Genomic DNA, 21,876 nt, shown 5'->3' on the forward strand with positions numbered 1-21,876 from the left:
GTGGATATAATTCTAATTTAATTATCATTCTGCTCCTCTTTCTGCTTGCTTTCCTTTCTCCTCCCATTTCCTATCTCACACTTATTGCTCCTTTCTTCTCTCCTTACCCTATAATTTTTCTCCTCTCCTCTTCTCCTCTCCTCTCTTCCTGTTTCCCCTTGTTTCCATTCTGTATTGATCTTGTATGTACAATATAAATGAATTTTGTCTGCTATAAATTTATGGGGCCCTCTAGCCTTCATAAATTTATCCTCCGCCATCTCCTCCACTCCTAAATATTCGGTCCTCTAAGGTAGTTTGAAGAGCTTTGCACATCTTCGCTGATGGCAATAGGCCAACCACACAAAGCCTGAGAATATGACATATTAAACCTCGCCTACACACACACACACACACACACACACACACACATATTTGTACTTCTATCCTTATGAGTACACTCATTGACAAAATGCATTCTCCAGCCCCTTACCCTTATCACAACTAAATGCCTCACCCTAACATAAACCTAATTCTAACCTGAACCCTAACACCAAGTCTTAACCCTCAAACAGCCCTTTGAAACTGAGGACCAGCCAAAATGTCCTCACTTTTCTGTCTCAGAAAGCATAACTATAAGAAGTTTAACTCAAGCTGGTCCTCACAAGGATAAAAGTACACACACACACACACACACACATGCACGTGCAAATGCGCACAGGCACAGGGACACACACACTCAGGGGGAATGAAACAATATAACATTATAATCGGGGGTGGCTGTAGTGTGTTTTTTTCCCCCCTATATCTGTGCCTCAGGCCTTTCCATTATTGTAATGCCTTATACTTTCTATTCGGACTGAGCAAGTAACCTTGTGTGTGTGTGTGACTGATAGTAATTCTGCGTCTCAAAGGAACTGATGTTATTACTTCTAGCTGAGTTGATGGGTGTAAACGCTTCCATGCAAGAACATTTGCGTGCGCACACACACACACACACACACACACACACACAAACACATTTTTAACATAGCAAAAATAGTTCTGCTATGGGTTTAGAGTGATAATGATGAAAAGAATAAGTAAGTTCAACAATTAAAACAAACAAGACAGCCAAGCAGATGAAAGAGTTACTCTTGCATAAAATACCTGTTTTATAAAACTATTACAGAAAGGAAAGATAATACATTCAACATACAAAGAATATTTGTGATAATGATATGCAAATGATACGAAAGATTTATACAAGAATTGAAATAAAAAAAACAAAACAATGGCAACATGAAATATTGGACATGTTGGTACTATTTTACTGCTGGAGTGAACGGTGACAGCAGTGTAATGATTTGGGCGATGAGCTTTCTATTTTCAAACAAACACTTCTAAATTTGCCTCAGGTCAATCCACAACTGTGTTTATGATTACTTTGCCTTCTTGTTTTGTCACTGTCAAAAAGTGTGCAAGGAGAAAGAGCTAAATCATATTTTCATCTTTTCTTGATGCTATAGTAATATATTTCATTCATTAAGATTAATTATCACTACATCTTTTGTCTTCTTAGACAACTAAACAGGAGTACAAAAACATATTTCCACACTTTGTTGCATGAGAACTCAAAGGAAGTTAGATTTTCTTCTGCTCTGCAAAAGCACTGGAGACAGTGAGTATTGTTTTCATGGAATCAATGCTGGTGTCCAACAGTTTGAATAGATAATTAATCAAAAGGGTGATCAGAGGATAGCATCTTCAACACACATACTCAAAAACAAATACCAGCATTCACCAGCTACCTGTATTAGGTACAAAAGAAGCCCTTCTCACTAGCTTTGGTTTATTGGATCATTTCATGGTGGGTAATGTGGAAAACAGGGGCTTGATTTATATATGAGCACATCAGAACATACTTTGGTCCTGCTGTATGGTCATTAAAGAAACACTTTCCAGCCCTACTTTAACAAAGATGTTGTGTAATTCTAATAAATGAGTGATGAAAGCGGAAGAGAAGAGAGATTGAAAGTTAATGAGTAAGTCAAAGTAAAGTGATGGGAAAATTAGATCACAGTCCCTGCAGGAATCACAATTGAGTACCCTCTATTAATGGACACACAACACACACACACACAGATATTGCTAGAAAGACACCAACAGTCTAATTCTAGAGTAGTCTCTCAAAGGCCTCATCTTCCCTTTAGTTTGATCCTCCATCTCTCGGCTTGAGAGGAGGAAGTGGATGAAATGACAGAAGGTTTCTCAAAGGAGAGAGCAGGATGTTTCTGCAGGTCACAAACAACCTTGGGGTAAATTCTTGCTGTTGCAAACACAGACAAGACCACACATCCATAGACACCCACATTTTGTATGTGTGTTCGTAGTAGCAGGCAAGATCTGCCTATCGCTCAGTCTCTAGTCAGGGAGATAAATTAACTTTAATGACCTGGGACCCACTGTGGTAAGAATGAGGTTATGAAGAGATCTTCAGGTGACTGGACGCTATCACAGATATGAAGCTTTAATTCACCACTTCCCTTCCTTCACCTAGCCCCACGCCAATCCCCCTTTTTTTTCTTTTTCTTTTTTCTTTTGATAAAGCGCACCTGCTGATTCACTTGGGTTTTGCAGAGAAAGCACTTTGGAAAGTACAAGCCAATATTTGGAGGCAGAATGCTACAGTCATGCATAAAAAAGGTTGATGAATTATAATTATAATAATCCCCAACACAAACATAAAATTCTCTGCAACTGCACACACGGAACACTTAACACAGCCACAAGAATCCTGCTACCTGCATTAAAAGATTTTTTGCTAAAGAGTAGAAAGTAGCAGGGATATATTCTACTAGATAATGTATGAGCAGACAATTCTAGTAAAAAGTCTAGTGTTACTGACTCACTCGGAGCACAAACACAGTGACATGGACTTCCTATCGGAGTCTCATTACTCACCACCTGTCAGATATCCAACATTGATTTGCATTTTTTCCTTGATTTGATCCACCAGCTCCTGAGAAAATCAACTATCTGGATCTCATCAGCTTGTTAGACCTTTCTCTCTAAATTAGGCTCTCAGTAATTTCATGTCTCTGTCATTTTCTACAAAACAGTGAATCAAACCGCAACTGCTGCAATCTAAGGTGCTCATTCTTCCTAGAAACAATAGTACCAGCAACCGCTTGACTTTACAGGGAGGCAGTTGATTTGATATAAATATAACATAATAAACTTCACAAGAGTCAAAAAGATGCATATTATACTACCATTAATGTTTCCATCTTAAAATAATACACTTTATATTAGATAAGCTGGCATGGTTTAGTAGGTTGGAAAGTCAGACATTTCGATCACCTGTTTTCACATCACACTCCCAAAGTGGTAAACATCAGGTGGTGCATGTGATATGAGAGTGGCTGTAGTTTATAATGTGGGTTTGTGAGTTTCTCTCAAGGCTCTACCTACTGCAGATAACAGCCCAGAAAAAAATCAAAGACTGTTACATTGTTGACATAAAGTGTGCCTCCTGGGGAGGCCTCCCTTCCGAGTGGTTCATTACCCAGTGTGCCCAAAAAAAAAAACCTTCATGGTACATGTGGTCCAGTTTAGATCTTGTAAAGAGGCAGGACTTTAGCTCACAACATGAAAGCATTTGTTTATTCTTTTTGTTGTTTTTTTTTTTTGTTTTATTGCATATTTCTATTGTTTTAAGATTTAGCTCTAACTTTAACTCTCACTAACTTTATAGGGATTTATCTCTGAAACCCGGCCTATTCTGTCAGTGCAAAAGATGTTGTACTACATAACACATTTTATTTCTATTTGTTCTTATTGTATAACCCCATTTGTGTCCCTCCTTTTGAAAAATAAGTCACACCACTGTGTTACCACCGTGTTCTATAAATGTACTGTATGTCAGTTGAATGATTAAATGGGTTAAAAGTCACAAATGAAAAGATCAGTGGATTAGGTTTGTATGGTTTTACCTTCCAGCAGATGCCTTATTATATGTCTGAATAAGCTGTCACTAAACAGCTTCATAAACAAATGATCCCCACTGGGAAAAAAATGGATTGTCACCGTAAGAACCTCTCTTTTCTCCCCCTCTCTCTCTCCTCCTCCTCTTCAATGTGTGTGCCCCACTATATTTGCCATTAAAAGGGACTAAGCGTTTCATTACAAGTCTACTGAGCTCCCACTGTGTCACTGAAGCCAGGAGTCAATGTGGCTTTCTTTCTTAGAGATACTAATAACAGAATCAAAGGAGGGAGTACATGTTTATGTGTGTGAGTCTGTGTTTGTATGTCTGTGTATTCTAGTAATACTGATGTAATCGCAGGCTCAAGCCCAATTAGCCTAGAGGGTAACTATGTAATAATCCCTACCCCTGGGCATAATGGCCTATTAAATCAGCAGTGGACAGAATAAATGAGTTTGTCTAAGGAGAGAGAAAGAGAAGGAGTGAGAAAGAAGGACAGGCAAGAAATAAGGAGTAAGGAAAGAAGGGGAGGGTAAAAGAGGTGGCAGGATAGGAGGTAAAATGGAAAGAAAAGGGCCATTGAAGGCACATTTGTTGAAAGTCAGGTTTCATTTACCATAATGATGAATGTGTTCAAAGTATGGCTGTATGTGCGGCTGTTGTTGAGCTCTAGTAATACAATAGACCGTCAAAGCCTCTAGTTACAAATCTTTGAACATGCTTTATGTATAAACATTTTTAGCTTTTTGTTTACTTTGTCTGTCATGTCAGAGGAAGCAGAAAAATAGTTTCTCATTGCTACAGCTCAAAGCATTCTTCATGTGTTTTATTTGTTGGAAACCCTCCTCTATCATTAGAGTGTTTAGTAGTGATGTTGGCCTCAAGACCACATAAATCAAGACCATGTAAAGACAGAGACAATGGAGAGGTGAGATATAACCCAGACCAGGAGCAATATCTTTAATTGAGACTGTGACCATAGTAATATTGATGTAGTTATTATGTTAATGCTTTAAAAGTAAAGACAGTACTGTTTGAGATTGTTTGAAAAAATAGGCAGAATGCAACTAGATTACTAATTTGTATCACAGACGATTATGTGAAGATTCGCTCTGATTTTAAAAATATAAAAGTGTCCAAGAGAAATGAGTGAAATGGACTGTAAAGTAAAGTCCAGGATAAAAAGTCTTTCAGCCAACAGCAGAATGCATCGCTTTTTCAGCAGGACGTTTCCAACTGTGGATTTAGTTGTCTCAAACTCTACTAAACTCTCCATACACCAGCCAAATACACACATGCACGCAGTTTGGCAGGACAGTACAATGTAAAAATTCCCACAATGTTTTCTCTTGATCTAACCTTGACCAAACATTGACAGTGTTCATGAAATGTCCTTAAAGAAATCTTAATTTCTCCATATTGGTGGTAATGATATACTAAGAACGGAACAGAACATAATACAGTGACAGGCTTCTTGATGATTACATGAATAGTTTAATTATTTTGTTACCATGCAACTTACTATTGAATTGGTTACACTGATTAGAACTGGTTAGTCTAAGTGTCTTAATCTGTGATGTTAATATAAAATTAAACGAAACAACTTCACAGTTAAACTGGTCACATCTTTATGTGGGTGTATCTGTTGACAACTCACCTGATGATAAGTCCACCTGGTAGTTTTTTGTCGCCTTGGACACATTGATATGAACTACGATCTTGCTGTCCTCGAGGGAGATCTCCAGCGTGCCGTCATCAAGATTACTGAAGAGGAGGAGTCCATCAGAGTTCCACGTACGAAACTGGAAACCCACGGACACTATGTTGTGACTGGCTCGACCTGGCAGCTGCAGGAAGCTGGTGGCATTGAAAAAGACTGGGAAGTTGTGGGTCTCCAGACAGGAGAAGGACAGGTTACGCTGTTGAGACACAGATTTAGAGAGAGAGAGAGAGAGCGTCAGACAGAGAGCGAGAGACAAAGAGATACAGACAAAAACAAACAAAAATCCCTTGGAAGTGAGCTTGTATGTGAAGCTGCCTGAATGATTTAAATGTCATAACACTATGTAACAATCATGTATTTGTTCACCAGACTTTTGTTGCTTTGAATCTAGTGTCTGCATGTTTACCTTCAGATGTTCCCGACTGAAGCTAGTTTCAAAGACTGATGCTGCTCGTACACATCACAATAATGTGTCTTTTTGACTCACCCTGTCTTTCAAACCAGGTTTGAACAATAACCTGGGTGATGTTTGAGTGCAGGAGGAAAACAAACACTAGTGTGGAATTTAGGCACTAATTATCATTGAGCTTCTCCAACCATGTGCCCTTAATCAAATCATTAGCAAATGCACAATATTGAGCTGCCTATAGATGATTCCTGATTACCTCTGCCTGCGGGTGTGTATATGTGTGTTTCTGAAATTTGAGAGCGGATCTGTTTTGATTAGAAAAGAATGGCTGTGTGAGTAATCAGAGAGAATTAGAGGTGCAGCTTTAATGGACTTGATTAGTGCCTGTATTTGGTCAGTCAGTTCACCAGAGATTGAAGACGATATACTGGACGTCCACTGTTGAGAAGGAGGAGAGAGCTCTGAGACTTTATAGTCCGTCAAAGACTGTTCAGTAACTAATTTTAAGGATGGCAAAACACTTAATGTGCTGAAGTTACATCCAGCAGTCACCCAGATGCCGTGTGTTTGATGTTGAGAAGCAAGGCATTTAATATACTCCTTATTCTGTTAAGATCTTTGTAGGCTGCAATAAAATGGCAGCCATGATGTCAAGAGGGAGCACAAAGACAGGAGGCAAACACATGGAGGTGCCACTGATGGGTCAGTTGTATCTGATTAATTATGAATCTGTTAAGCTATTTTTGGTGCAGTGAATAATTTGCCCCCTCACTTAGGTCAGATATAGAGTTATTTTGAAAATAATGAGCATGTTCAGTATTCAGCAGATTTCCCTTACAAAGCTGGAGGTGTCTAGCTTCTTTCGGCGGGCCAGGTCCGTAATGTTGTCTCCGTTGTAGTTGATGCTCTCCATGCAGCCTTTAAAGTTCTTCCTCCCTCCTCCAACTGGCTTCCCACTGTATGGCATCCCTCCAAAACTCAACTAGTGAGAGAGACAGAGGGCAAAGAGGTAAAAAGAGATGGAAAGTGGAAAAAAGACATTAAGAATTCTTTTACATTCCATTGTTTTTCCGTGTACTGCTATAACATTGAAAAAGCTACATGAATTTAAAAAAAAAATCTGCCTTTACTGTTCAGCCATTCACCAGACAGAGAGGGATTACAGACATTTTTGTGAACATTTTAATATTATATTGCAAATCACCCATATAAAACACACTCTGTTTGCTTTGCGAAAATCACTAAAACAGCATCAAATGGACTATTATGAAAAAAGTCCCAGATAGATGTGGTACTAAGAGTATCTGCGTTACAAGGACGTGTTTGGATATTGTTTTTGTGTCGAGCTCTGATCTGGAGGTTCATGACGGTCCAAAATAAGAAGGGCAGTGCAAGAAAGATCAAGTTTACATATATAACTAACATTTTTCTTTAAATGTGGTGGAATCAGAACATGCCAATGTCAAATACGGTAGCGTCACCGTTAGGCCAGTGTTAATGGATGCACAGATGGAGGGACTAGGTCTGATCCATACTAACTCCTCATTTTACATATATTTGACCATTACTGTCAACACCAAATAAAATCACAAGGTATTTGGTCAACATTACATCAAGGACAATATTGAAAAATCAACAGTCAACATTTTCTTTCCCAAATACTTGCATATCAGTGTCCTATTGTTATTTATATATTATACATTATACAGTGAGGTCACGGACCTTACTCTACATTATATACATTTATATGTGCCTGCTGGAGCAGTGGGAGAAAGCATTAAAGAAAAGAAGACCGGTTTGTGGGTAACAGATGCGATCAGAAGAGGACTGAGGCGAGGACATGGAGGGTAATAAACAGGCATCTGGTGGGAAGCAGTGAAGGACACAGAACTGATGAAAATGTAAACTGAATTAAATTTTTTTTCAGTTGTACATGTGTTCAGCTCTTTTTTTCATTTAGCCATAGCACTGAGCTCTGAGGGGAGACAAGATGATGGAGGGTAGTGTGCAATTACCAGTCGATATGTGTCTGTCTATCTCAATGTATGTGTGTTTGTATGTGTCTGTGGTGATGCTCCAGTAGTCTTAGTAATTACTGCCAAGGGCAGACACAAACGCACCCAGATATTTAGTCTACAGGCTTAAATGGGAGCAGAAGACACACGGTTGTGTACATACACACGTACAGTGGTACACTGTGAGTAAAAGCTAGCCACAATTTCGCAGTCTGTAAAGAGACTCAGTCAGGCAATAACACTGCCAGGATCCATTCAGGGTTCACCACAGACACACCACATGCACATGCACACAAAACCTCCTGGTTCACCCTGTTGTATAGATTTCCCCGAAGAACCCTTAATTCAACAGCTTCAGTTTAATTGGACTGTGGTTTGTCCTGCCCCATTTCCCCGTATCCTACTTAACACTGGAATACATCAGCCATATCAGCAATACATGGTAAAGGTCACACACTCACACAGAAACATATCAATACAAACCCACTCACATACAAACACAAGCATACCCATATATATGGATTCACCATATACGGCTGCACACGTGTATTTCATTATACATTCCAAAATCAATTTCCTCTTTTAAGTATTATTAGCTGAACTCTTTGCGTTCCATTACTGACTGACATTAATTATGTGAGTTTCATGGATTAGCATTACAATGCAGTGTGAAACCAATACCTAATTTCCTTCTTTTTTTTTATCAATGAACTGTACAGACAGAGGAGGCCAAGCTACCAACAGTTAGATTAGTTGTTATTTAAAATCCAGTTGTGAGTAGTACGGACACCTAACTTGGTGGAAACACTAGGATAAAACAAGAATAGCTAATAAGTAAAGATAAGACATTGTCCATCATAGAATTGAAATAATTGGACAACCATGTTGAGACTCCCAGCAATTTTGGAGGTATCAGATTGCATCTGAAAATTACTTCAATTGGAAGAGACAGTATTCTGCTCTGAACATCAGTACTGTCCAAGACTCTTAAATCAGAATTGTCACAAGGGCTTGTGTTCACAAAGCATCTTAAGACTAAATGTAGCTTCTAACTTCTAGATTAGTAGGAGTACGAGTAATTCACAAAGCCACTTGGCATTAAAAGTAGCATCTAAGTGTAGGAGAGGTTAAAAGCAGTTAAGAGGACTCCAAACTAAAACCATATTATGAAGAATGGTAAAATATGACGATACCACAAGGTTGAGCTCATTACCGCTCATTACCACACGACTGGTCGTCACCAATTTTGTGTTTGCGATGTGTGATATGAAATATATACACAATAATCATCGTTTAGTTATCACTGACTGTCTCCCATCTCATCCACAGAATCAAATTCTATTTGTGGCATTGGGGGATTGGTGAGGGTTGATCCAAGATAGTGTAGTGTATTGTACGAGCCAAGTCCCGGCAAACACTCATGCAGCCCGCTCTGGTTGCGCACAGGCACACAAAGAGGACCGGTGAAGTGATAGAGAGAGCCAATAAAAACTTTATGGATTTCTTCCAATGGCCATGACAGACGGGTTCATTGACAGAGAGTGAGTGAGTGAGTGAGTGAGTGAGTGAGTGAGTGAGTGAGTGATTGACGGGCTGAGTTGAACTGCTTGAACACTGCTTTAGAGATCTTAATGTTATCACAAGAAGTGTAAAAACTTTTCTACACACAAATTATACTGTGGCGGTGAACGAACAGGTATGGGAGGGGTAGAGCAAGACCCCTCACTGAAAAATAACAGCCCTATGTTTCTTTCCATGAAGTGAATTGAATGTAAGTTTTTATTGTAACATTAAATTACACAATCACCAACATACAGATGCATCTTGGAAAATGCACTACTTTAAAAAACAGCACCTAATCCTTTATTATTTCATTTGAATCTCATAATTAGTCCTGTATTTGTTCTTTTCTCACTATGCACATTGAGAAAAAGTCAGTTTAGCTGCTATGCTGCCTTGGCAAACAACAACTCAACGTAAATGTTAGCTTCTTGTTAGCTAGTTAAAGAATTTTATAAATGGCATATTTCCCTGTCACTTTCTGTATGTGTGTTTGTATTAGGATTTTAGGCTGGGTTAACTTCCTGTGTTCTTCAAATTTTCTGTCAGTATACTCAGGATCCTTTGCGCCCTTTGCTTCTCACCTCATAGTCCAAATCTAGATGGTCAAACTCTCCATTGGTCCTGAAGTGCTGAGTGTGTCTGTCCAGGGTGAAGTTGACATTACGACGGTAGCGCTCAATCACCACTGAGTGCCAGTGATTGTCATCCAAGAGGCTGCCAGTGGTCACAGAGGTATGACCCATGATAGAGCCATACTGGTTACTACCTGTAATTAACATATCATAATAATATCAGTTATAAAAACACAGGTTTTGGACAATGAAACTTAAGTAACATGTATTGACAAACCAAGAATTCATTAAAATGTTGAGTAAAATATGTGTGAAGAACAGCTCAGTATGTAGTAGTAGTAGTGTTGTTTTCAAGCAACACTTGAAAAATGAAAGTGGTTTTAATATTCTGGGTAGCTTAGACGAGTAAACACGAAATTTATATGACTGCTCTAGCAGTCTTAGGTTATTTGCCAAAATAGTCAGAAATCATTTCAGTGCTTCACAAAAGACTGACTATACCTATACCTTCTGCATGTGTTTTGTACTTTTACATATACTCTGTCACAGCTATGAAATGTATGCAAGATTAAAGGTTGACTCAATTTTACAGCACTTTGCACAAATTGATTCAGGTCTTTGTACAGTTGTTTCACATGTTTCCAAATCAAGTTATTCTCATATACATTAGAATACACGTATAAGTAATTTTGGTAAGAATTTAACAACAATAGGACACCTCACATTTCATTAACAGCCTGAAGTGTATACAGAATTCAATTAGTTGTAATACTCGGTGTGGGAATGTATCACCGCTGTTGTTGCTTCCGTGCAGCAGTAAAACATCCTTAAAGGTTAAACCAGTCCTGTCAACAACACAGCTGGTCAACAGTGAGTGATGCTCCACACACAAAACCTGACTCCTAAAAATTACATTTCTATATATATTTCTGGAACTGGAACAGCACATTTTGTACAACACGTTTTCTATTAACGTAATGAGGATAGGTTGTTAATTTACATATTAGGGAAGTCGCAATTACAGTTATACTGCACATATCTGTAAAATGTTAATAGATAATCCATTTGTTTTCTGCCAAAATATCCTCTGTATATATAAAATATTAATATCTTGCATTAGAACATTCATATCCATTATGATCGTTTTTATGGTTATGTTGCGGCACTCACAGCACTTGGTTAAGGTTAGGGAAAGATAATGGTCTGGTTTAATGTACAAAAAAGTTCCAAAGTGTTCATTTACATTTAACCAAAATCATGATCTTTCCATAACCAAGAATGTGTGGCTGCCTGAACCTACACACAGACAGTACTGTGAATGTGAACCCCGGTCTCTGGTGTGACAGCCATCCGCTCTGTACAATTGCTATCCACCCCAAACTCATCCTGGGGACTCCACTGCTGTTGATAAATGTAACATTTCATTGATTCAAAAAAAATATGTTGCCTCTGAACATAATCCAACCAGCAATTACATTTCCTACAAAACAGTTGAAACTGGCTGTTCCAGTTTGTGTGATTAGAAACATAATTTCTATGAGACAGGGTTGCTTGACAGACATGGTATAAACAAAAGTTTAGGGTTATTGTCAAGCATTAAATGATGGTGATGATTGTTCCATAGACCTGTCAAAGAGCTGCAAACACAACAATATGCATTTGACTGAGCAACTATGAAAGCATGTATGAGAAATAAAGTATGTATGTATGTATGTATGTATGTATGTATGTATCTATCTATCTATCTATCTATCTATCTATCTATCTATCCAACCAACAGACCAGAGCTGGACCTGGTCTGTTGGACCTTAGACGTATCACTTGGATATTTAATATGCAGTATTTCAAGACTGCTTGAGTTGGTCTTTGAGAGTTCTGTTTTCATTTCAAGATATTATGGTATAATGAATGATCATATGGTATAGTGGTTGTGCCAAAGTGTGACTATGTGAATGTGTGTACATGTGGGAATAGAGGAAATGAGAATGAATAACAGGAAGGTGTGCATATGAGGAATATTGAATTGAACAGGAAACTTGGAAGCCCCCACCATGGCTCTTGAGAAAGTGCGCTGGAAAACTGTTATCTACATCAAAAACGTGTCAGAGGAACTTTGCTTTGACTAAGTAAATGACACACGTGTTGCCTACCCAGGTTTATCTGCAGCAGCAGCTTTGCCTTGTGAAGCTCCAGGGTGATGTAGTCTCCCTGCTGTCCCTCCCCATGGAGAATCACACCCTCGCTTTCTGACGTCTTGAACCTCAGTGCAATCACATCCTTAATGATCTTCATCTTCTTCATCTGCACAAATGAACCAAAAACAAATATCATGACCCCCAAATGATTGTTAACACCACAGGTGACCAATTTTCAATAAGAAATGTAGAAAAAAAAGAAAGAAAAAAACAATTGTCTTTAAACTTTAGAAGTAAAATACAAGAAAGCCTGCACTCTCGTCTCAAAATCTACAACAAATTTATTTTCCCATTGTATTATATTGCTACCTGTTGATTTTTTATAATCTAACCTTTATGTACAAGAATTAATTAACGGGAAGGTTTAGTCAAAATAACATACAATAGCAAGGTAGTAAATCCAGTACCTTAAAACGATATGAGATTACACCCTGTCCATCAAAGTTGATCACATCCGCCCCTAAAGCAAACAGTAGACAGAGAGAAACGACAGATACACAGAGACAGAAAGAATAAACAAGGACACACAAGAGAAAGACAGGAAGACATTGACAGTGAGAGAGGGAGAGAAAAGGCAAGAACAAGGAGGATTAGTGATCAGTGTAAAAAAGTCAACTATTGAGTTACAGTATATCAATAGTACACCTAAATGCAACAGTAATGTGCTAATATGAAGATAATGATGAACAGGCGCTGTTGAAATGTAATATCTACTGGTTGTATTTGCCATCTGAATCCACAGGAGGTTATAAATGGCAGCTTTACAGGTTACAATTGCTGTAAAAGAGATTTTATTGTTTCAAGTGATACTGTACCCAATAGGCATTTTCATAGAAGACAATTTGATATGTCACAGTAGTAAAAGCAGAGGTGTAAATAATAAAATCATTGATGGCTGAATATCATTTAGCTGATTTGGTTTCAGGGTCCTGGTATTGTACACGTTGTCTCACTGGCACACTACGGAATTACTGGGGAAAGTTGAATAAAACAGAGCCATTGTCACATGTAATACTTAAACCTGTGCTTTAACTAACATGTCTGCTGTGAAAACAGCCTGTAGCGCAAAATTTCATTGGCTTTAAATATTTGCCAAATAAATGCAAAACAGATTCAGATGTAAAACAGTGCTGCTGTGAAAATTGCTCTTAGTGAGCAGTGACACTTGTTGACAGCGCACAAAAAATTTCCATTGCATGTATCATAGGGTCTTATAAAATTCTGTGAGAAATATATTGGTATTACTTTTTTATTTAAAATTTAATGAAGTAAATTAAAACATTTTTGACTAGTAACTATGACTAGTAAGAGTATAATATTTAATAAACATATTTGTTTACAGGTACAGGTGAAATGTTACATATATTCTTCCAGGTGCTGGACAACTCTGACTATAGTAAGTTTAAGATAGACAAAATATATTCAGTTAACAAGTAGCAGGAAACAACACACTTCCAAACAGCATATTTTGCATTCAAGAAGATTGCAATGAGATTGGTTGGTGAAGGTAGAGAGGAGTGCACAGGATATGATAGGATAACTTTGGATAAGATAAGAGTGCATCATCTTATATAGAGACACACTCTTACACAGTCACACTACCTCTCAATCTTACGTGCTACCTTGCTTCTTCACATGACACACGCGCACACAACCATGCCGAGCCTGTCCTTTCATGATAAACACCTGGGGTTGGGGGGGGGGGGGCATAGGAAATTACATCTGTTCCCTTTGTTCTTACTTCAGTGTTTCTGAAATGATCCCATGCTGCCTCTCACTGGGTACAAATACATGGCTCTCAATCTTCACTGCTTTACCCTTCACTCTTGTTCTCATACTAGTTCTTGCTCTCTATTTCCCCTTTCATCTTTCTCGATTACTCTGTCCTCTGCTCTACTTTTTGCCTCCCTCTTTAGTTTCTCTTCTTCCTTCCATCACTTCATTTGCTTCATCCTTCTCTCTCTCTCTCTCTCTCTCTCGCTCCCTCTCTCTCTCTCTCTCTCTCTCTGTCTTTTTCTCCCCGCTCCTCTCATCATCTTTTTCAGTCACGTTTATGGTACAAACAGTGGTGGTATCTGACAGTTTTCCAATTGTTTTATGAGAGCTAGGTGTGCTGCTCAAAAAAGGGTTGCCGGCTGGGCTGAGTCCTTGATGTCAGGAGGGAGACTGTATTGAGGATGGAGGGTTTTTCCACCACCTGCAGACCACTGGGTGATGGAGAGAATAAGAGAGAAAGAGGGAGCGAGCTTGTGGTGCAGAGTAACAGGGGAGGACTACTTGTACTCTATCAAGGGCAGCTGTGACGGTCATGCACACAAGATGGCCAAGGTTTTCAGACCCTGACCCAGGAGAGCATGCCGTTTTGGACCCTGACCCAGATGTATTTTTTTTTTCCACAAGAGATGTGAAGCGAAGGTGATCAAGATGCTCACATGCATGTGACAGCCAATATAAGCGTCAAATAGATGATACTGGCAGTTATTATTTATCAGACTTTAAAAATTACATGTTGATTTCACTACATCACTGTAAAAGCACCTGCACAATGGTTAAGGGTCTGGGATGTGAGGTGTATACAACTACAAAGAGCAACAATTTGATGGCTGCTGACAGTATGTCAATGATAAAAATCTCACTTTATTTTATGAAGTGCAATCAAAGTGAAGTTTGGGACCGAACTCATAATGATTACATTATATATCCACATCCATTTTCCACTTCAAATGGCAAAATATTAAGTGGTCATACTTAGTAATTCTAATTTCTACTACACATGCTGTCCTTCAGACTAAATGCATCTTCTGCATTACTTTGGATAATTGCCCAACAAAACAAAAAGACATGAAAGCTTTCTTTTATTTCCACAAAGAGAACTTGTTACAATCTGTTATTTGACAGCCAGTGGAAAGATGATCTGCACAGCCAGAGAAAAAATGACAGAAAAAGGCTTTTACTCTGTGTTAATTATGGAACCATGCAGGTCATTGTACCCCCACACATGCCATGAGAGAGACACTGGCTGACATTAGCTTGGCTACATACACATGTATCACTGCAGCGTCCTGCTCATTATTTTTGCTAATCAGCCAATTTAAAGCAATACCACCGAGATGCCACCTGCAAGGCAAACTGAAGGTGCACTTAACTGGCATTTAGTAGTTAAATTTGATTGTATCCATGGCAACAAGTATCACCATGCAGGCAGTACACTAGGTGGCTGGAAGCAGAGAAGGAGGTCATTTACAGTATGACCTATCTGCATTAAACTTAGGATTTACCTGCTTTAAATGGAAATGTAACATATTTGCTTTTTTTTTTGTTGGCTGAACACAATATTCAAATTTTAGATGATGTTTATGCTTTGTATAAAATTTTCCATTGTTTTGATATGAAACAATAAAAAAAACCTAATAATAATAATAATAGCACTGTACTGTAACACTATATTTACACATTCCTTCCCCCCCCCCACACACTTATTGCACCCCTGAGCCTGAAGGCTACAACAATGCTCTTTTAGCTGTTTATGTGTTTGGCCTCAGTCCTACTACAGAGATAGATGCTATCCATAAACAAAATTTACATAAATACATTTCTTCGACTCGACAGATGATGATGGTGATACATCATCCTGACAACAGATTGAAAGTACTGTTGGCATAAATAGGCCACAGGTTGAAGTCAGATTTGATATGCTTGCATCCTTTTGAAATTCTGCTTGCATGAGAGTGATTGCGTTTGTATAGCAAATTAAATTTGTACTACTCTGTTTCTGTCTGACACCCCTTTCTTTCACATACTGGCTCTACTATTTCCTGACTCATCTATGAAATAATTGATTTTCTGTTGATCTTATGTTAATCAAAATGGAAATAAGCATGTAAATTTCACAGCATGGTGGATCATGTCTCCTTTATAGCCTCTAGCTCTGGCACAGGCACATAGACAACCATTCATTGCACAGTCCTAGATGAGTCATAATATGGTATTGCATTTAATTATCAAACATTTTCAAAACCTAGAATTATCATCTACAACCAACATATTTTATGATTATGCTGAAAACACAACATCAGTATATTTATCTGCCTACTTCTCCTCCTACTACTTCTCTTTTGTGCTTTCTTCTTTCATCCTCTTTTCTTTGTCATTTCCCAACCCAGTATTTTTTCCTCCCTTTCATCTTTGAATTGGGAAGCAGGAAAATATTTACGAGAAGTTGATTCTAAGAGAAACGTAGACTTGGGGAGTGAGGAATGGGTAGATGAACAGACAAATGCATGAGCTCTCATTTCTGACTGAATGCTGAAGAAAGGAGCAGTGACAGCGTAATCATGAGAAAGCACTGCGGGCTTCAAAACACAGCTGACAGACAACTCTGAAAGATGACGCACCCAACCAGGGTGTGTGTGTGTGTGTGTGTGTGTGTGTGTCAAAGTGCATGTCTGTTTGGGTGTGTATGTGTGTCTCTCTCTCTTTGTGTCATCACCGATATCCGAGTTGTAAGCATGCATTTACCTGATGTATTTATGGTGTGTCTCATCTGACAGATGTCAAAGCGTGGTGGACAACATTCATATCTGTCAGAAACACAAACATTCCCCGCGTTTATTTGGCCCGGAAACTGATATGTTCTTTTAATAGTACTATTGATTACTTCAGACATTGTCAACCAATTGGTCTGTCTGTCTTGTCAAATGATAATATACCGAGACAACATAAGCAGTGGTCGTTGCTGAGGCAGAAATGAGAGCAGCTCATTATCTATTTCTGTTCAAATTTTTCTAAACCTCAGTCTTATTCTACAGCTGTGTATGTTGCCTGGATTTTGAAGAGTAGAATTTTTTTCTTCATGTGCTATATGTGAGTAAGAGAAAATTTTGATTCATGCATTCTTCAAATAATTGGTTCCATTTGAAAATCAAGTTTGAACCCTTTTTTTTATTTCTTGAGAGCTGTCGGAGCACCTTTTTACAGCAGGCATTTTGGCTTGTTCTAGTAGGAAAAGTGCAGGTGTTACTAATCCAACAAGTACGTCAACTAAAAGAACTACATAGGTCTTTATCTAGGAGTGTCTCCTGAAATAAAACCCCTATGGCATACTGGACTTTCATTGCTGTGGTTTCAATAATAAACATGAAGGGTGGACCAGCGGGTTGTACTAGACTTTCGTCATCATGGTTACAATACAAACATGCACTTACAAAACAATCACAATTTGGTTTGGTTCAGGCACAAAAACTATTTGGCTAGGTTTAGGGGAAAATTATGGTTTAGGTTGAAGTAAGTACTTGATTAAGGTCAGAGGACCTTCGTATCCATGGTGATGATTGTAAAAATGCAGTTAATGTTGTGGTTTCAAATGGGAAGTAAACAACAGTCAGTGTTTGTGTCAAAGACCTGTGTTTTGTCAACTCATCCATCCACTCCAACCTCATTCTAACAGTGAAGACCCACTAATTGCAGCATGAAGCGATGCAAGGTTTAATTCCATTCATTTTCTATGGGAATGAAGCAAATCGCTTGGCAAGGCATTGTGGAATTCCAAGTGATATGGGACTGGGTTTAAAGTAAAAAATTAAAAAAATTCACAGTTACAGTAAAGACCCACTGGAAACAAACAAATCGCACGACAACACAACATCTGCAACCCCTTGTTTGTTGCTGTAGCCGTTTCAGTGCTCACTAGCTAGCCAGTAGCTTGCGCATTAGCAAACATTGTGTTAATTGTGTTAAACCAAGCAGGACTTTGTTTTTGGTTTTTATCTGCAATCCTGGGGTCAAGGACTTAGAACAGAGGTATCTCAGAAAGTATAACAAAGATCTTCTCCTCGAGAGAGCAGATACATTTACTGGCTCACCACTGCATTTACTTTTTCTTTTTACATTTCTATTTTTAGACAAAGCACTGGTGCTCCACTAGGTGAATTTTGCATAAAGTCAAAAATGTTTTAACATTCGACCCATCCTCTTTGGTTGCTTCGCTTGTGTCCCCTGGAATCCTACGCTGCCTTGCGATGTGATTAGCTTGGTTGTAATAGAAAATGAATGGGCTTGAACTCTGCATGGTGTCGCTCAATCTCAGTGGGTCTTTGCTGTAACCTGGACTTTGTTGCTCTTTATACAACACCACCTAACTTTCTCCTTTGCTCCTGTCATAATTACTACAGCCGCTAGAGATTGCCTAACATTAAAAACTAACTATGGGTTGTAATTAGCATAATATTAGTGGTTGCTCTGTTCTGTTCAGTTGTCCCATGACAGTGAACCAGCATCCGGGATCCTGCAGCAAAGCAAATGGTAACTTAAAGAGATTAAATTTTTAATGCAAAAACCCTCTACACATTCAGATAGCAATTACAGCCAGCAGGTATTGAATTTTAGAAGGCCCTTTGCAGGAAGATTTGTAATATTATGTTAATAACTGACACGCTGTTTGAAGACTACTGACAAGTCTGTGGAGAAACTCCAGAATAAATAAATCAAATCTATCTTTAGTCGGTCTAATCTACTCAAAAAAATCAGTGTTAAAAAGCCAACTTGGATCAAGCCCAGTCTAAAGCGAACTAGTAACATTCTCTGACAATACTTTGCAGGAATAGTATGAATTATGAAATAATCAAAGCAGGGCCTGCACTAATTGCTACCTGCTTCAGTGTTTCTGCATCAGACTGATGGTGTCCATGGTTATCTTGTCATTCAGAAGTTATCCTCTCTGGCTTCTTTATTGTCTTATAGAAAAACCAGGAATAACAGAATTATCACAGTGAACCTGCCAGGCACTATTCATAGTTAAAGTGGCTTAAAGTAAAATGTGCCTTCGAAGAAAATGTGGCATTAAATGTCTATGCAAATCTCCCCGAATCCCCAGAATCCTATATTCGTTTTTTATAGTCCATATTAAGACCAGTGAGACCAACACTGCTAGTATATAGTGGTTCTAGTGATTCTAGTAAAAAAAGCAACAAGTTGACTTTAACTTAGCACAAAAGCAGCCAGATCTATTAGAAGTGAAGCACATTCTGGTTGAAGTTAGTGGGTGCAGTGATATTTGTGTGTGAGGAGAGAGGTGATGGGTATACACTTCTTCATCTGTGCATACACGTGTGCATCCGTGTGTCTGCTGTGTGTGTGTGTGTGTATTGCATCTTGTCATTCCTTATCATTACTGACTTGCTTTTCTTTTACATGGGTAGGAAATGAAACAAGGGAAATACAATCAAAAGCCTGAGGACTGACTGGAATGCAAGGCATGCCCTTGTATTCACACACAGACATACACACTCACAGACATATCCACACACAGTGTAATCGCATCTCTAGAATGAAAGATGTACGCGTGTCACTTATAACAGTAATTTATGCAGAGCCTTAATTGAAAATTGTTATCAAAATCAATTTGGCAGCCTTTAATAGGATGAGAGCAAAGAGGCTGCGAGAGAGTTAGTTCCCTTGATGATACATTTCTTACAAAGCAGGAGACAGTGCGTGGATATCTGTGTATCCATATGTGTCTGTCTGTCTATAACTATGCAACGCATATTTCTCCACATACATTTCCAGGCTGAGTTTGTGTTTGATTCCTTACACGGAAGTTCAGTAGCTCATAAAGAAAAAACTCTCTGACATGATTGGAGCTGAAAAACCATCATTAGGTTCTCCCTATGGATCTATGATAGTAAATGGTAATAATACTTGATGCAGTACAAACAGAATGACAGCAAACAGGTTCGCAGTGTAGGTGTGTGTTTGTCTCCACTCACAGTAGGAGCAGCCGTAGACTTCTATGCGAAGACCAATCCGTCCCTCCTCGCTCCAGTCCAGCGGGACGAGTCTGAGGAAGCGAGCCACGATCTCCTGCTGCAGCTCATGGCGGACTGCGCTCTCCGAATTGGAGTTCCCAGAGAAGGCCTGTGCACACAAACAGTCACGTACACACACATAGACAGACACACAATGATATTAAACACATCAAAGCCACAGTCATGCAGTCAAACAAACAGCTTCAGGAGTTAGAACAAGAGCATTTGTTCGACTCACCACATCCTGCCCTGAAGGTGCACACTCACGAAACATACAAAATAATTATGAGTCTACAAATCTAATATGCCTGCTTTAAGAAATTCTGACTGCAGAGGATTTAAAGAGGAAATTGCACATTGTATCAAACTTGATAAAATGAACCTCAATGTCACTTCGTTTCACATTTAGGCTGATTTGTTGGTCCTCAAAGATTAATGGCTTGTAACTGATGGGATTTAGATTTCCTTGTCGTATTAGCATGTCATATTCTACACATTCAGTTGACGCAGTGTCTGAAAATCCAGCCTCCAGAAAACAATTTCAAATATTGTCTACAAACAAAACAAATATTTACAAAGCCAGTGAGAACCTTGTGCCTCTGCAAAATTGTCCAATGTCTGTGGAGTTATTTACTTAACTTTGTGCATACAGTAAAAGTGTATGTGACACAAGATCACACTGATGAAAGCTTTGTTCTTGGCTTTTATCAATACAATATTCTTTCCTTATATAGATAGGCAAAAAATGTGCATTTTATGACTAAAGCATGAAAGTTTCAGCATATAATCTACTTACCCCAAGGTTTTATTTCAGATGTGGAGGCAATTTGTATCTGACCTCTGGTGACCTTGAGAGGTCATTGACCTCAGCATTGCATTTTCCAGTTTTTGCACCATTTCTCCATTATAATCATTTATATATTTGCCAAGATTCCATAAATATGTGTATTTGCTGCTGTGGCCATGTAACATCATTTTGCTTAGAGCATCAATTTTACAGGGGGACTGCATACCCCACCATTTCCAGGTGTTAAGGCAGCATATTCATGAATTTCCCCTAGGGGATAAATAAATTATCTATCTATCTATCTATCTATCTATCTATAGCTTGATAAAAACACTGACAACTTCTGCTGTGTGTTCTATGGAATTACATGACTAGCCAGCACATTAGTGAACAGTCTAACAGAAGTTAGCATGCTAGTTTGGTCTGGACCACACTCATTACTCCAGGTGGCTCTGCCCTGTCCCAGAGGTTACATCTGAAATGCCTCCATGTCTGAAAATAAATTTCATGGTTTATAGAAGCAGTTGAGAAGGTTTCATGCTTTAGTCAAAAAATGCACAATTACCTTCCATATCCAAGCTTATCTACTGCACTGTTACATGTTCCTTTGAGGAACATGGTTTAACAGTTCCTCCTGTGCCTGGAGCAACAGCATGGCAGCAATTCACCAATGATGGTGAGGAAATAATAACAGAATTAATAATAAAGTGTCATCAAGCTACAGTATATTTGTTGGTTCTTCAGAACTATAATGATTATGATTATAAAGATTTACTGGGACCATTCTATAAGCTTTCAGTTAAGGTAAAGCTTACTAATTGGTTCCATTATTGTTGTAATTGTATTATAACTTTGCGTTGATTA

At 38.5% G+C, this 21,876-nt stretch overlaps 1 protein-coding gene across 2 annotated transcripts in view; it reads right to left on the reverse strand.

Annotated features, from left to right (window-relative positions):
* The window catches only part of cntnap2 (contactin associated protein like 2), a 342,845-nt gene that overhangs the window by 144,757 nt on the left and 176,212 nt on the right, over positions 1 to 21,876 (reverse strand). For both annotated transcript variants that reach the window (XM_022766257.1, XM_022766258.1), the window contains exons 4-9: positions 20,187 to 20,334; positions 12,831 to 12,883; positions 12,379 to 12,529; positions 10,238 to 10,422; positions 6,917 to 7,060; positions 5,604 to 5,865 (exon numbers count right to left, since the gene is read on the reverse strand). In XM_022766257.1, the coding sequence (XP_022621978.1) occupies positions 5,604 to 5,865; positions 6,917 to 7,060; positions 10,238 to 10,422; positions 12,379 to 12,529; positions 12,831 to 12,883; positions 20,187 to 20,334 (943 nt within the window). The remainder of the gene's footprint in view (positions 1 to 5,603; positions 5,866 to 6,916; positions 7,061 to 10,237; positions 10,423 to 12,378; positions 12,530 to 12,830; positions 12,884 to 20,186; positions 20,335 to 21,876) is intronic.

Source organism: Seriola dumerili, unplaced genomic scaffold, assembly GCF_002260705.1.
Source record: "Seriola dumerili isolate Sdu_G_001 unplaced genomic scaffold, Sdu_1.0 BDQW01000822.1, whole genome shotgun sequence".
Classification (NCBI taxonomy): Eukaryota; Metazoa; Chordata; class Actinopteri; order Carangiformes; family Carangidae; genus Seriola; species Seriola dumerili.